We start from the raw sequence: 13,808 nt of genomic DNA, 5'->3' as shown, positions 1-13,808 counted from the left end.
AATTTAAGAAAATTGAAATTGTATCAAGTATCTTTACTGACCAAAATGCTATGAGAGTAGATATCAATTACAGGAAAAAAAACTGTATAAAATAAAAACACAAAGAGGCTAAAGAATGTGCTACTAAATATCCAAGAGATCACTGAAGAAATCAAAGAAGAAATTTAAAAATACATAGAAACAAATGACAATGAAAACGCAATGACCCAAAACCTATGGGATGCAGCAAAAGAAGTTCTAAGAGGGAACTTTATAGCAATATAATCCTACCACAAGAAACAAGAAAAATCTCAAATAAAGAACCTAACCTTACACCTAAAGCAATTAAAGAAAAAAAACAAAAAAACCCCCAAAGTTAGCAGAAGGAAAGAAATCATAAAGATCAGATCAGAAATAAATGAAAAAGAAAAGAAGGAAATGATAGCAAAGATCAATAAAGCTCATGCTTTGAGATGATAAACAAAACTGATAAACCATTAGCCAGACTCACCGAGAGGAAAAGGGAGAAGGACTCAAATCAACAGAATTAGAAATGAAAAAGAAGAAGTAACAAGTGACACTTCAGAAATACAAAGGATCATGAGAGACTACTATAAACAACTATATGCCAATAAAACGGACTACCTGGAAGAGATGGATACATTCTTAGAAAAGCACAACCTACTAGACTGAATCAGGAAGAAACAGAAAATATAAACAGACCAATCACAAGCACTGAAATTGAGAGTGTGATTAACAATTTTCCAACAAACAAAAATCCAGGACCAGATGGCTTCACAGGCAAATCCTATCAAACATTTAGAGAAGAGCTAACAACCATCCTTCTCAAACACTTCTAAAATAGAGCAGAGGGAGGAACACTTGCAACCTCATTCTACAAGGCCACCATCACCCTGATAACAAAACCAAAGATGTCACAAAAAAGGAAAACTATAGGCCAATATCACTGATGAAGATAGATGCAAAAATCCTAAACAAAATACTAGCAAACAGAATCCAACAGCACATTACAAGGATCATACAACATGATCAACTGGGGTTTATCCCAAGAATGCAAGGATTCTTCAATATACGCACATCAAAGTGATACACCACATTAACAAACTGAAGGATAAAAACCATATGATCATCTCAATAGGTGCAGAAAAAGCTTTCGACAAAATTCAATACCCATATATGATAAAAACTCTCCAGAAAGCAGGCATAGAGGGAACTTACCTCAACATCATAAAGGCCATATATGACAAACCCACAGCCAACATCGTTCTTGATGGTGAAGAACTGAAATCATTTCCTCTTAAATCAGGAACAAGACAAGAATGCCCACACTCACCACTATTATTCAACATAGTTTTGGAAGTTTTAACCACAGCAACCAGAGAAGAAAAGAAATAAATGAATCCAAATCAGAAAAGAAGAAGTAAAACTGTCACTGTTTGCAGATGACATGTTACTATACAGAGAATCCTGAAGATGCTACCAGAAAACTACTGGAGCTAATCAATGAATTTGGTAAAGTAGCAGGATACAAAATTAATGCACAGAAATCTCTGGCATTCTTGAACACTAATGATGGAAAATCTGAAAGAGAAATTAAGGAAACACTCCCATTTATACTGCGACAAAAAGAATAAAATATCTAGGTATAAACCTACCTAAGGAGACAAAAGGCCTGTATGCAGAAAACCATAAGACACTGATGAAAGAAATTAAAGATGATACAAACAGATGGAGAGATATAACATGTTCTTGGATTGGAAGAAACAACATCGTGAAAATGACTATACTACCCAAAGCAATCTACAGATTCAGTGAAATCCCTACCAAACTACCAATGGCATTTTTCAAAGAATGAGAACAAAAAATTTCACAATTTGTATGGAAACACAAAACACCCTACATAGCCAAAGCAATCTTGAGAAAGACAAATGGAGCTGGAGGAATCAGACTCCCTGACTTCAGACTATACTAAGCTACAGTAATCCAGAAAATAAGGTACTGGCACAAAAACAGACATATAGATCAATGGAACAGGATAGAAAGCCCAGAGATAAACCCACGCACATATGGTCACCTTATCTTTGATAAAGGAGGTAAGAATATACAATGGAGAAAAGACAGCCTCTTCAATAAGTGGTGCTGGGAAAACTGGACAGGTACATGTAAAAGTATGAAATTAGAACACTCCCTAACACCATACACAAAAATAAACTCAAAATGGGTTAAAGACCTACATGTAAGGCCAGTCACTATCAAACTCTTAGAGGAAAACATAGGCAGAACACTCCATGACATAAATCACAGCAAGATCCTTTTTGACCCACCTCCTAGAGAAACGGAAATAAAAACAAAAATAAACAAATGGGACCTAATGAAACTTAACAGCTTTTGCACAGCAAAGGATACCATAAATAAGACCAAAAGATAACCCTCAGAATGGGAGAAAATATTTGCAAATGAAGCAACTGACAAAGGATTAATCTCCAAAATTTATAAGCAACTCATGCAGCTCAATAACAAAAACAAACAAACAAACCAATACAAAAATGGGCAGAAGAATTAAATAGACATTTCTCCAAAGAAGATATACAGATGGCCAACAAACACATGAAAGAATGCTCAACATCATTAATCATTAGAGAAATGCAAATCAAAACTACAATGAGATACCATCTCACACCGGTCAGAATGGCCATCATCAAAAACTCCAGAAACAATAAGTGCTGGAGAGGGTGTGGAGAAAAGGGAACCCTCCTGCACTGTTGGTGGGAATGTAAATTGATACAGCCACTATGGAGAACAGTATGGAGGTTCCTTAAAAAAACTAAAAATAGAACTACCATACGACCCAGCAATCCCACTACTGGGCATATACCCTGAGCAAACCATAATTCAAAAAGAGTCATGTACCAAAATGTTCATTGCAGCTCTATTTACAATAGCCAGGACATGGAAGCAACCTAGGTGTCCATCAACAGATGAATGGATAAAGAAGATGTGGCACATATATACAATGGTATATTACTCAGCCATAAAAAGAAATGAAACTGAGTTATTTGTAATGAGGTGGATAGACCTGGAGTCTGTCATACAGAGTGAAGTCAGAAGGAGAAAAACAAATACTGTATGCTAACACATATATATGGAATCTAAGAAAAAAAATGTCATGAAGAGATTAGTGGTAGGATGGGAATAAAACACAGACCTACTAGAGCATGGACTTGAGGATATGGGGAGGGGGAAGGGTAAGCTGTGACGAAGTGAGAGAGTGGCATGGACATATACACACTACCAAATGTAAAATAGATAGCTAGTGAGAAGCAGCCGCATAGCACAGGGAGATCAGCTCTGTGCTTTGTGACCACCTAGAGGGGTGGGATAGGGAGTGTGGGAGGGAGGGAGACGCAAGAGGGAAGAGATATGGGAACATATGTATATGTATAACTGATTCACTTTGTTGTAAAGCAGAAACGAACACACCATTGTAAAACAGTTATACTCCAATAAAGATGTTAAAAAAAAAAAAATAAATACTTCATTCATCAAAATAAAAAAAAAAGTGCTGGGAAAACTGGGCAGCTACATGTAAAAGAATGAAATTAGAACACTCCCTAACACCATACACAAAAATAAACTCAAAATGGATTAAAGCCCTAAATGCAAGACCAGAAACTATAAAACTCTCAGAGGAAAACATAGGAAAAACACACTTTGACATCAACCACAGCAAGATCTTTTTTGACCCACCTCCTAGAGTAACTGAAATAAAAGCAAAAATAAACAAATGGGACCTAATGAAAGTTAAAAGCTTTTGCACAGTAAAGGAAACTATAAACAAGATGAAAAGACAACCCTCAGAATGGGAGAAATTATTTGCAAATGAGTCAACAGACAAGGGATTAATCTCCAAAATATATAAACAGCTCATGCAGCTCCATATTAAAAAAACAAACAACCCAATCCAAAACAGGCAGAAGACCCAAATAGACATTTCTCCAAAGGAGACATACAGATGGCCAAGAGGCACATGAAAAGCTGCTCAACATCACTAACTGTTAGAGAAATGCAAATCAAAACTACAATGAGGGATCACCTCACACTGGTTAGAATGGGCATCATCAGAAAATCTGCAAACAACAAATGCTGGACAGGTTGTGGAGAAAAGGAAATCTTCTTACACTGTTAGAGGGAATGTAAATTGGTACAGCTACTATGGAGAACAGTATGGACTTTCCTTAAAAAAACTAAAAATGGAATTACCATGTGACCCAGCAATCCCACTACTGGGCATATACCCAAAGAAAACTATAATTCAAAAAGACACATGCACCCCAATGTTTATTGCAGCACTATTTACAATAGCCAGGTCATGGAAGCAACCTAAATGGCCATCGACAGACAAATGGATAAAAAAGATGTGGTACATATATACAATGGAATATTACTTGGCCATAAAAAGGAACAAAATTGGGTCATTTGTAGAGATGTAGATGGACCCAGAGAGTGTCATACAGAGTGAAGTAAGTCAGATAGAGAAAAACAAATATCATATATTAATGCATATACGTGGAATCTAGAAAAAAGTTACAGATGAACTGGATTGTAAGGCAGAAATAGAGACACAGATGTAGGGAACAAACTTATGGACACCAAGGAGTGAAAGCAGGGGTGGGTGGTTGTGGGATAAATCGGGCAATTTTGTTTGACATATATACACTAATATGTATAAAATAGATAACTAATAAGAACCTGCCATATAAAAAATAAAGAAATAAAACAAAACTCAAAAAAAAAAAAAAAAAAAGAGCATGGGTAGGGTCTTCCCTGGTAGCACAGTGGTTAAGAAGCCACCTACCAATGCAGGGGACACAGGTTTCAGCCCTGGTCCAGGAAGATCCCACATGCCACAGAGCAACTAAGCCTGTGAGCCACAACTACTAAGCTTGAGTGCCACAACTACTGAAGCCCACACATCTAGAACCCGTGCTCCGCAACAAGAGAAGCCATTGCAACGAGAAGCCCGTGCACCGCAATTAAGAGTAGCCCCCGTTCACCGCACCTATATAAAGCTCACACGCAGCAACTAAGACCCAACACAGCCAAAATCAATCAATTAATTAATTAATTTTTAAAAAAAGAGGACTGGTAGAGGTAACTAATAGTAAAGTCAGTAAAACTATATATTTTGCATATAACATTTTTTTCTCCTCTCTGAATTAAAATACAATAGCATAAAGCAATTATAAATATGTATTGATAGGCACATGGTGAGTAAAGGTGTAACTCGCATGACCATAATAGCACAAAGGAGGGGAAAGGGAAGGAACCTATACAGTAGCAAAGTTTTTTATGCTATTGAAATTAAATTAGTATTAATCCAAATTATAACATTATTAATTAAGATGCTAATTGTAATACTCAGGGCAACCACTAAAAATGAACTCAAAAATATAGTACAAAAAAAATATATCTATTTAACACAAAAAAGTAGTAATGGAGGAACATAAAAACAAAAATGACATAATATATATAAAAACACATATAAATGGTAGACATATATTCTGTCATCTCAGTAATTATGTTCAATGTAAATGTATTAAACACTCTAAGCAAAAGGCAGAAGAGACTAGCAGAATGGATTTAAGAAGCAATTCGACAATAAAAACACAATCTGACTATATGTTGTCTACAAGTGACAGACTTTAAATTCAAAGACAAAAATAGGTTGAAAGTAAAAGGATGGAAAAGATATACCATGCAAACAGTAACCAAATAAGAATGGAGAGTACCAATATCAAACAAAGTAGATTTTGAAAGAAAAACTGTCACTAGCAACAAAGTAGGACAGTTTAAAATGATACAAAGTATCAATTTAATCAAAAAACCTATGAGAAAACAACAGTGTCATATATTCACAAAACAACAGAGTCTCAAGATATATGGAACTAAACTATGCAGAATCAAAGGGAGAAAGATAATTCAACAATAAAGGCTGGAGATATCAATATTCTACTTGCAATAATGAAGAGAACAATTAGACAAAAATCAACAAGAAAATAGAAAATAGTATGAAGTTTCCTCAGAAAATTAAAAATAGAACTACCATATGATCCAGCAATCCCATTTCTGGTTATATATCTGAAGGAAGTAAAATCAGTATCTCAAAGACATATCTGCACTCCTATGTTCATTGTAGCATTATTCACAATACTTAAGACATGGAAACAACCTAAGTGTCCGTAGACAGATGAAAGGATAATGAAGATGTTATCTTTCTCTCTCTCTCTCCCCCTCTGTGTGTGTATTATATTATCATACAACATATACATATGATGTATGTTGTATATACATATATATGGTGTGTGTACACACACACACACACACACACACACACACAATGGAATATTTTTCAGCCATGAGAAAGCAGGAAATTCTGCCGCTTGAAGCAACCTGAGAGAACCTATAGGACATTATGCTAAGTGAAATAAGCCAGACAGAGAAAGACAAATACTATATGATCTCATATATGTGGAATTTAAAAAGAGTTGAACTCATAGAAACTGGTGGAATGGTGATTACCAGGGGCTGGGGGAAATGGGGAGCTGCTGGTCAAAGGATACAAGCCTTTATTTATAAGATGAATAAGTTCTGGGAATCCAATGTACAGCTTGGTGACTATTCTATTACTAATACTGTATTGCTAAGAGAGTAGATATTAAGTGTTCTCACTATACACTCACAAAAATGGTAACTATGTGAAGTGATGGATGTGTTAATTAACCTGATTGTAGTAATCATTTCACAAAGTATACATGTATCAAATCATCACACTGTACACTTTAAACATATACAAGTTTGTTTATCAATTATATCTCAATAAAGCTGGGAGACAAAAAGGAATAAAAAAGACAGAGTGGTACTGGCATAAGGATACACACTTAGGCAATGGAATAGAATTGAGATTAGAGAAACACACCCTTACATCTATATTCAAATAATTTTCAAAAAGACTGCCAAGCCATTCAATGGGGAAAGATTAGTCTTTTCAATAAATGGTGCTGGTTCATTTTTAGGTTAAAAAGTAAATACAAATATAAATGCTATTATTCCCTTCTAGCATTAAAAACATGGTCTTGGAAATCTGAATTTATGTGAACACTGTTCTAGAAGAAGAATTAGTAAGGTAATAATATCTTATGTTAACGGTAAGATGTCTGCACTCTCCAAGCAGAAGATTGAATTCCATTCAACTTAACTGTTTTTTTCCTTTCTTCTAAAAGTTCTAGGCATATATCATGCCAAAACCAAAATACCTTCTTCTGGACATATTGTGGGTCTAAATTCTGCCTATTATTTTAATCATTCAGAGTCATAAATTCATTTTTTCAAACTGGTTAAATTTGAATTAATACACAGCTGATCTAAAAGTGATTTGGGTGAGATAATACACCTTAACCACCAAAATTATAATATAGTAAATAATAAATTCATCTATACCAAGAAAATAGTATAGTACTGCCCGGAACTGAAGTTATCCTTTAAAAAAGAAAAAAAATTCCCTATAATATTCTCAAGTCTCATTTAAGCCACAAGTGAGCTATTAAGCAAAACACAGAAATGGTATAGAAACTTTTTAAAGTGGGTGTTAGCAGATGTTAGCCAAGCAAATACTTTAAAATAATAAAATTAAATTAAGGGAGCTCTACTAATGTTTTAACCAGACAGCTAATACAGACTCAAGATGGTTCCTGGCCAACAGTAAAGACAGCAGGACTTTAGACATATTTGTTAAGATGTTGGTACAGTGAGAAGTGCCAGAAGCCAAATATGTGTTTGGCTGAAACAGTCATTAAGCTACTACTTACAGATGATGACTAGGAACCAGACACCAGGCTAAATTTTTCATGTCTAGTCTTGCATTTATTCCTCAGAACAACTTCCCTGATTATTGTATTATCTCCATCCTTCTCATTTTACAGATGAGAAAACGGGGGTTTTAAAAAGTTAACATCTAAGCCCACTGTCCTCCAGATATTACTTGAGAGTATAGGAGCCTAAATTCAAAGCTTGTAACCACAACATTCTACTTCTGGGCACTTCACTTGGTTGATTTTAGCTAGGAAATAATTAAGTGCAGATGAAATGAATGCTTGAGCCATTAGACCCCAAATAATCATTTGTTTGTGGAAACATCTGTCTCACTTGGCAAATATCTGAGCTTTAAATATAATTTCATAGTTTGGTCTAGAGAATTAGAACTTCCAGAATTATGAAACTTTGATCATCAAAAGGGCCACCTACTGAGAGCCTCAGCCTTTTATAATTGACAGAACTCCCCCTGGAAAACCCAGGGGATCATGAAAATATTCCCCTTCTCATGATCATGACTTCATCTTCTAGTCCAGGAGACCATGCACCCTTACTCCACCTTTTGGAAACACTTTTTTCCATGTTTGAGAAGAATGGAAGCTTCTACAATCTTTTTTTATAGGAAAGCAAAATACTAAACAATCTGAAAGCTGAGTTTCTTATTAAATAAATTGATAAATGAACTAAATTAAATAATAGTTGCTTCCCTATAGATTTTTCAATGTCCCTCAATATATAGCACCAGAATTAGATATAACACTTTGGAAGCATTCAGAGAGCAAGAATATAAGAGGGCTACTATAAGCTTCTATTACTGACTTCTAAGGTTGATTAGCTTTATTATGAAATTGAATTAGCAAATCTACAGTAACTGGAGAGAGCCAATAATACCTCAAGTATTTCAAAGTGTGGTATCTTAAAGCCATTCTATCTCTATTCTTATGCAATTTTCACATCAGGTTAACTTGTCATTTTAACATCTGCGGTCTTTTTGAAATCTATCAACCTTAGAAATTCCTGCACCTTTTTCAACATCTCCAGTTCTCACCGAAATTATTAATACAAGTATTGAAGAGGACAGAATCAAGTTTGGAGCCATTTTCATCCAATGTGACACTGCCATCACGAGTGCCAAGATGATACACCAACTTTCTGTTCAGATTCCTGTCACGTGCTCTTAGCCAACTACTTCCTCCAAGCTGACCATTATCAGTATTAGATTAGAAATTTACTTCATCATTTATTCTCCCTTCAGGTTGATGAAATGGTATCCAGACAAGTCAAAATTGTATTAGATGAAACATTTTCAGCTACCAATATATCTTACCTCTATCCTATTGGTGATTAGTATAAAGAAGATTGTTTTATATTCTCCATCTAATGTGGTATTTTTTGGGGGGAGGGGTTATAGTTGCTTTACAATGGTGTGTTAGTTTCTGCTGTACAGCAAAGCAAATCAGTTATATGTATACATATATCCCCTCTTTTTTGGACCCGTAAACAAGGTGAAAAGACAACCCTCATATTTGCAAATGAAGCAACTGACAAGGGATTAATCTCCAAAATGTACAAACAGCTCATGCAACTCAATATCAAAAAAACAAACAATCCAATCAAAAAATGGGTGGAAGACCTAAATAGACATTTCTCCAAGGAAGACATACAGATGGCCAAGAGGCACACAAAAAGATGCTCAACATCACTAATTAGAGAAATGCAAATTAAAACTACAATGAGGTATCACCTCACACCGGTCAGAATGGCCATCATCACAAAATCTACAAAAAAAATGCTGGAGAGGGTGTGGAGAAAAGGGAACCTTCCTACACTGTTGGTGGGAATGTAAATTGATGCAGCCACTATGGAGAAGAGTATGGAGGTTCCTTAAAAAACTAAAAATAGAACTACCATACGGCCCAGCAATCCCACTACTGGGCATATATCCTGAGAAAACCGTAATTTGGTAGTTTTTAATAAATCCTTACAATGACTAACCTTCTATTTCTCTTTCTTTTCACATTAACTCAGACAGCTTCTAGCCTGCATCCCATCTCTGATGATTTTCCATGTCAGTATGTACACTAATTGCATCTCCTGCTAACATACATTGTGTTACCATATTCAGACAGTATATTTATAGACTTGTGTTTTCTTAGGTAGTGAAGCTGTTTATTCTTTTCTGTTGTTGCTAGGTAGTCGATGGGACACTTGATTTCTTTTATGGATTCTAGCTTTCAATCATTCTTGACTACAGTGGCAAGTCTCTAGGCCAGTCTTTACAGTCTGAGCCAACGTACCTCCACGTAATGGCACAGACTACTTGCATCAGAGATGCTGTTTCGGGAGATGTGGGAATGGGCCCAGGAAGCTGTACTTTTAACAAGCAATACCTATGACTTTTATGAATAGAAGTTTGAGAGCCTTAAACACTGAAGTTTGGTTCTTCCCAGTTCTGGAGACATATATTCTGTTCTTCATTACAGACTCTTCATTTAAGTAATTTAAACTAGTCTAGAGAACAAAACCAAATCTTTCTTTTTGATAAGTCCTGAAAGAGTAAAAGTGGAAAATATTTTACGTCTAATACCTCTAAACGTCAAAAGCACTCTGCAAGTCAGATACTCAGAGAGGTTAAATCGTTTGCTCAAGGTTACACAGATCACATTTAGCATAGAATTTAAATTGAAGTCAGCATGACTCCAGTGCCTGAGATGACTACAACACATCATGCTATCCCACTCAACTATTTCCTTTAGCCAACAATGGAGATAAGGATTGAAACTGTTGGGAGGGAGGGAACAAATAGCCTGTAAAAGGAGGAGAGAAGGAGACTCACGGCAGAAAAATGGGGAAGGAGAGCAAGCCCACCCCCAGCACATTCTTAGATGGAAGTGGAGGTTTGAGTATATGGGGAGACAACTGCCAAAGAACACTAGAAAGATATACAAGGCCCTATAAGGAACAAGGTAAATTCAAGGCAACTTAAGGGAGAGTAGGGTCAGCCTGTCCCCCAACCCTCAATTATAGTGAGACCCTTCCAAGATGGTTACACTCAGATATTGGTCTTTAGGTTAATTAGTCAATGAAAAAATAAAGGTCCTCTTAAGGAACATGGTTTGTGTGTATGACATCCATAAGTTAGGTGCTCACATTGGAAGAACTGGGGAAAGAATAAGCTGGTTTATTGGAAACGTTTAGAGAACTGATGATATAAATCTTTTAACTGGGTGATTTAAATAAAAGAAAATATGTAAAGAAACAGATTAGAATTCAAGGTTCAGATTAAATTTTTTCATTCACTTCCTATTTACTCTTTCATTTGTTAAATATTTATTGACTGCCTGCTACATACCTGGAATTAAACTAAGTGCTGGAGTGCTCTTCTGGGTTAAGATTGCTCAGAAAATGTAGAGTAAATATATGAACGAATGGATGGAATGAATGAATGAATAAAAGTTTAACAAGCAATCACGTGAATTAGAGAAAATGAATAACATGTACAATGAGAGCTTGGCTAGCTCTCTGCAAATATCCTTGGCTGAGTTAGGAAAGCTCAAGCCTACAATTCTTGGCCCTTTCTGATGAGCCTCTAGAGATGTGAAGTCTTACACTCAAGGCCAGGTAATCTTTCAAGTTTACTGTGAAGCTACAGTATTCATGAAGTGTTCCATAGCCAACCAGACTTTTTATTAAAGCACAAGAGAGAAGATCCTGAGTCAAGAATAGCTTCTACTCACAAAATCCATTTACATGCAAGCAGGATAATCACAGACAATGCTAAGGAAAAACCTTGCAACTTCTGGGTGGTTTTTTTTTTTTCAACAGAAGTTATCTGTACAAAGTTATCAGTTGACAGAATGCAAATAATTAAAACACAGGGTAGTGCATTTATTTATTTATGAGCTCCAGCACTTCCTATTTGACAACCTGAAAACTGAAGATCTTAATATGAGCAATCATAATGAAAATAATGTAAAAAAATGATATACTTTTTTAATACAGATTAAAATAAACACTTGCTTCTTTTATACTATAATTCCATAAAAATGGGCCCACTATGTTTTTAAAAAGCCACAGAAATACTCTCGTTAAGACGCAAAGATGCCATTACCATGCACATGCAGTTGAATGTGCTGTTGTGTTTCTCCAGCTGCATTGGTAGCCACACATGTGTATCTGCCAGCATCTTCCATGAGGGCTTTGGCAATTTGTAGAACTCGACCAGAAGACTGTATCTAATTGGGATCAGAAAGTATGGCAGCATTTTGTACTTTATACTTGGACTTGAAAACATCTGCTGAATAGACAAACTCATTTAAATTTATAATATCTAGTTATTTTATGCCAGTATCTTAATTATCTTTTGATAGATTAGAGCCAGATCACTTCATCATGCACAATAGACTATTTTGATTGAAAAGCTTTTCTTAGTCATTGGAAAACACAAAACAGTGTTACCTAAGGCAAGCCTGCTGGTACAGTCATAAAACTCCACTGAATAAAAGGCTTTAGCACTGCAACTATGAGGTATGTGATGAAAATTTAAGCTATTTGAAAGAAACATGGTTACATTTATGTAACACTTCAAAAATAGTTTTAAAACAATCTTTTTTGATTAAATGGTCATGGGGGCCAGAAAAACAATAAAAATTATAAAATATGAGTAATGGAAATGCAGATAAATTTCCTTGACTTGTTTTCCTTATTTCTCTCTTAAACGCATTGCAGCTAGCCTCTACCATTTTGGAACTGGTGATTCAGTGGTTATTTTTTGAAAATGATTATTCAGAGGTTACCAGTTAACTTCTAATCACAGCATCCAGAGGCCTAGGCAGTGAGCTCATACTCTCCTTCACCATCTACAGCATTTGGTGTTGTTGACTTTCTGCTCCTTCAATCACTCTGCCCTCTGGGAGCTGAAGGTACAGCATTCCCTCAGTTCTCATTCTCTGACTTTCTTAGTCGATTACTTTATGGAATCTGCTTCTTCTTCCTGTCCCATAAACAGGAAACTTAGCTTTCTGATAGTTTTCATCCAAACCCATGGCTGTGATGAAGAATCCCACGCAGACTCCTAAATTTACAGCATTGGCCTCAACTTTTCTCCTGGGCTTCCAGCTATCTGCTGGACAGGTTTTCCTGTATTTCTAAACCAAATTCTCATTGTATGTTTCCAATCTTGTTTAATGGCACCAGTCATCTGGGTTTCAGAGCCCACTTTGACTCTCTCAGTAATTACACCACTCTGTGTTTCTTAGATCCCCTGTCTCCGTTCTCACAGCCACTGTGGGATTATAGTGGCTCCTTAATTTATATTCAAGTGTCTCCAACCTCCCGAACTGTTAATCTGCCTTGCATACTGTTGCCAGAATAATTTGTCTAAAATGCAAATTTGATCCTTTTACCAGTCCCCCTTCAAAGCTCATTCATGGCTCCCCACTTTGCCCAGAAAGAAATCCGAACTCAGCAAAGCCTTCCAGGTTTAACGCATTCTGACCCCATATGATCTTCTCTCCATACACTCCCACATAAACTCCCACGTAACTTATTCTTCATCCACACCGTACTAAACACGTTAAGCAGCACATTCATATACTTATATTCACTTCTAGACTTTCGCATACGGCCTTTGAGTGCAGTAATTTCTTAAGATTATGAACTAGATCATTTATTTTCTATTTCTTCTTACTCTTTATTCTGCCCTTGGGTTAACTCATCTACGGCCATGCGTTTCAAATATGATCTGTGTGCCAATATCCCCAGCCAGAACTATCTTTTGAGCTCCAAGACCATATATTCAATGGTCTACCTGGCAACTCCACTAGTTTATTTCAAGGTCAACTCATCACCCAGAAGTCTAAAACTCAAATCACAGTTATACCCCCTCAAACTTATCTTCCTCCAAAGTCTCCTTTCTCACTGGATGGCATCACTATCTA

General features: G+C 36.0%; 1 protein-coding gene across 1 annotated transcript in view; it reads right to left on the bottom strand.

Annotated features, from left to right (window-relative positions):
* The window catches only part of HMCN1 (hemicentin 1), a 517,679-nt gene that overhangs the window by 199,862 nt on the left and 304,009 nt on the right, over positions 1-13,808 (bottom strand). Inside the window, exon 36 of the mRNA XM_059076723.2 lies at positions 11,981-12,104. Within this exon, the coding sequence (XP_058932706.1) occupies positions 11,981-12,104 (124 nt within the window). The remainder of the gene's footprint in view (positions 1-11,980; positions 12,105-13,808) is intronic.

This window comes from Kogia breviceps, chromosome 1 (genome assembly GCF_026419965.1).
Source record: "Kogia breviceps isolate mKogBre1 chromosome 1, mKogBre1 haplotype 1, whole genome shotgun sequence".
NCBI lineage: Eukaryota > Metazoa > Chordata > Mammalia > Artiodactyla > Physeteridae > Kogia > Kogia breviceps.
Note: the sequence above shows the minus strand (reverse complement) of the source record. Positions and strands in the feature narration are given on the sequence as shown.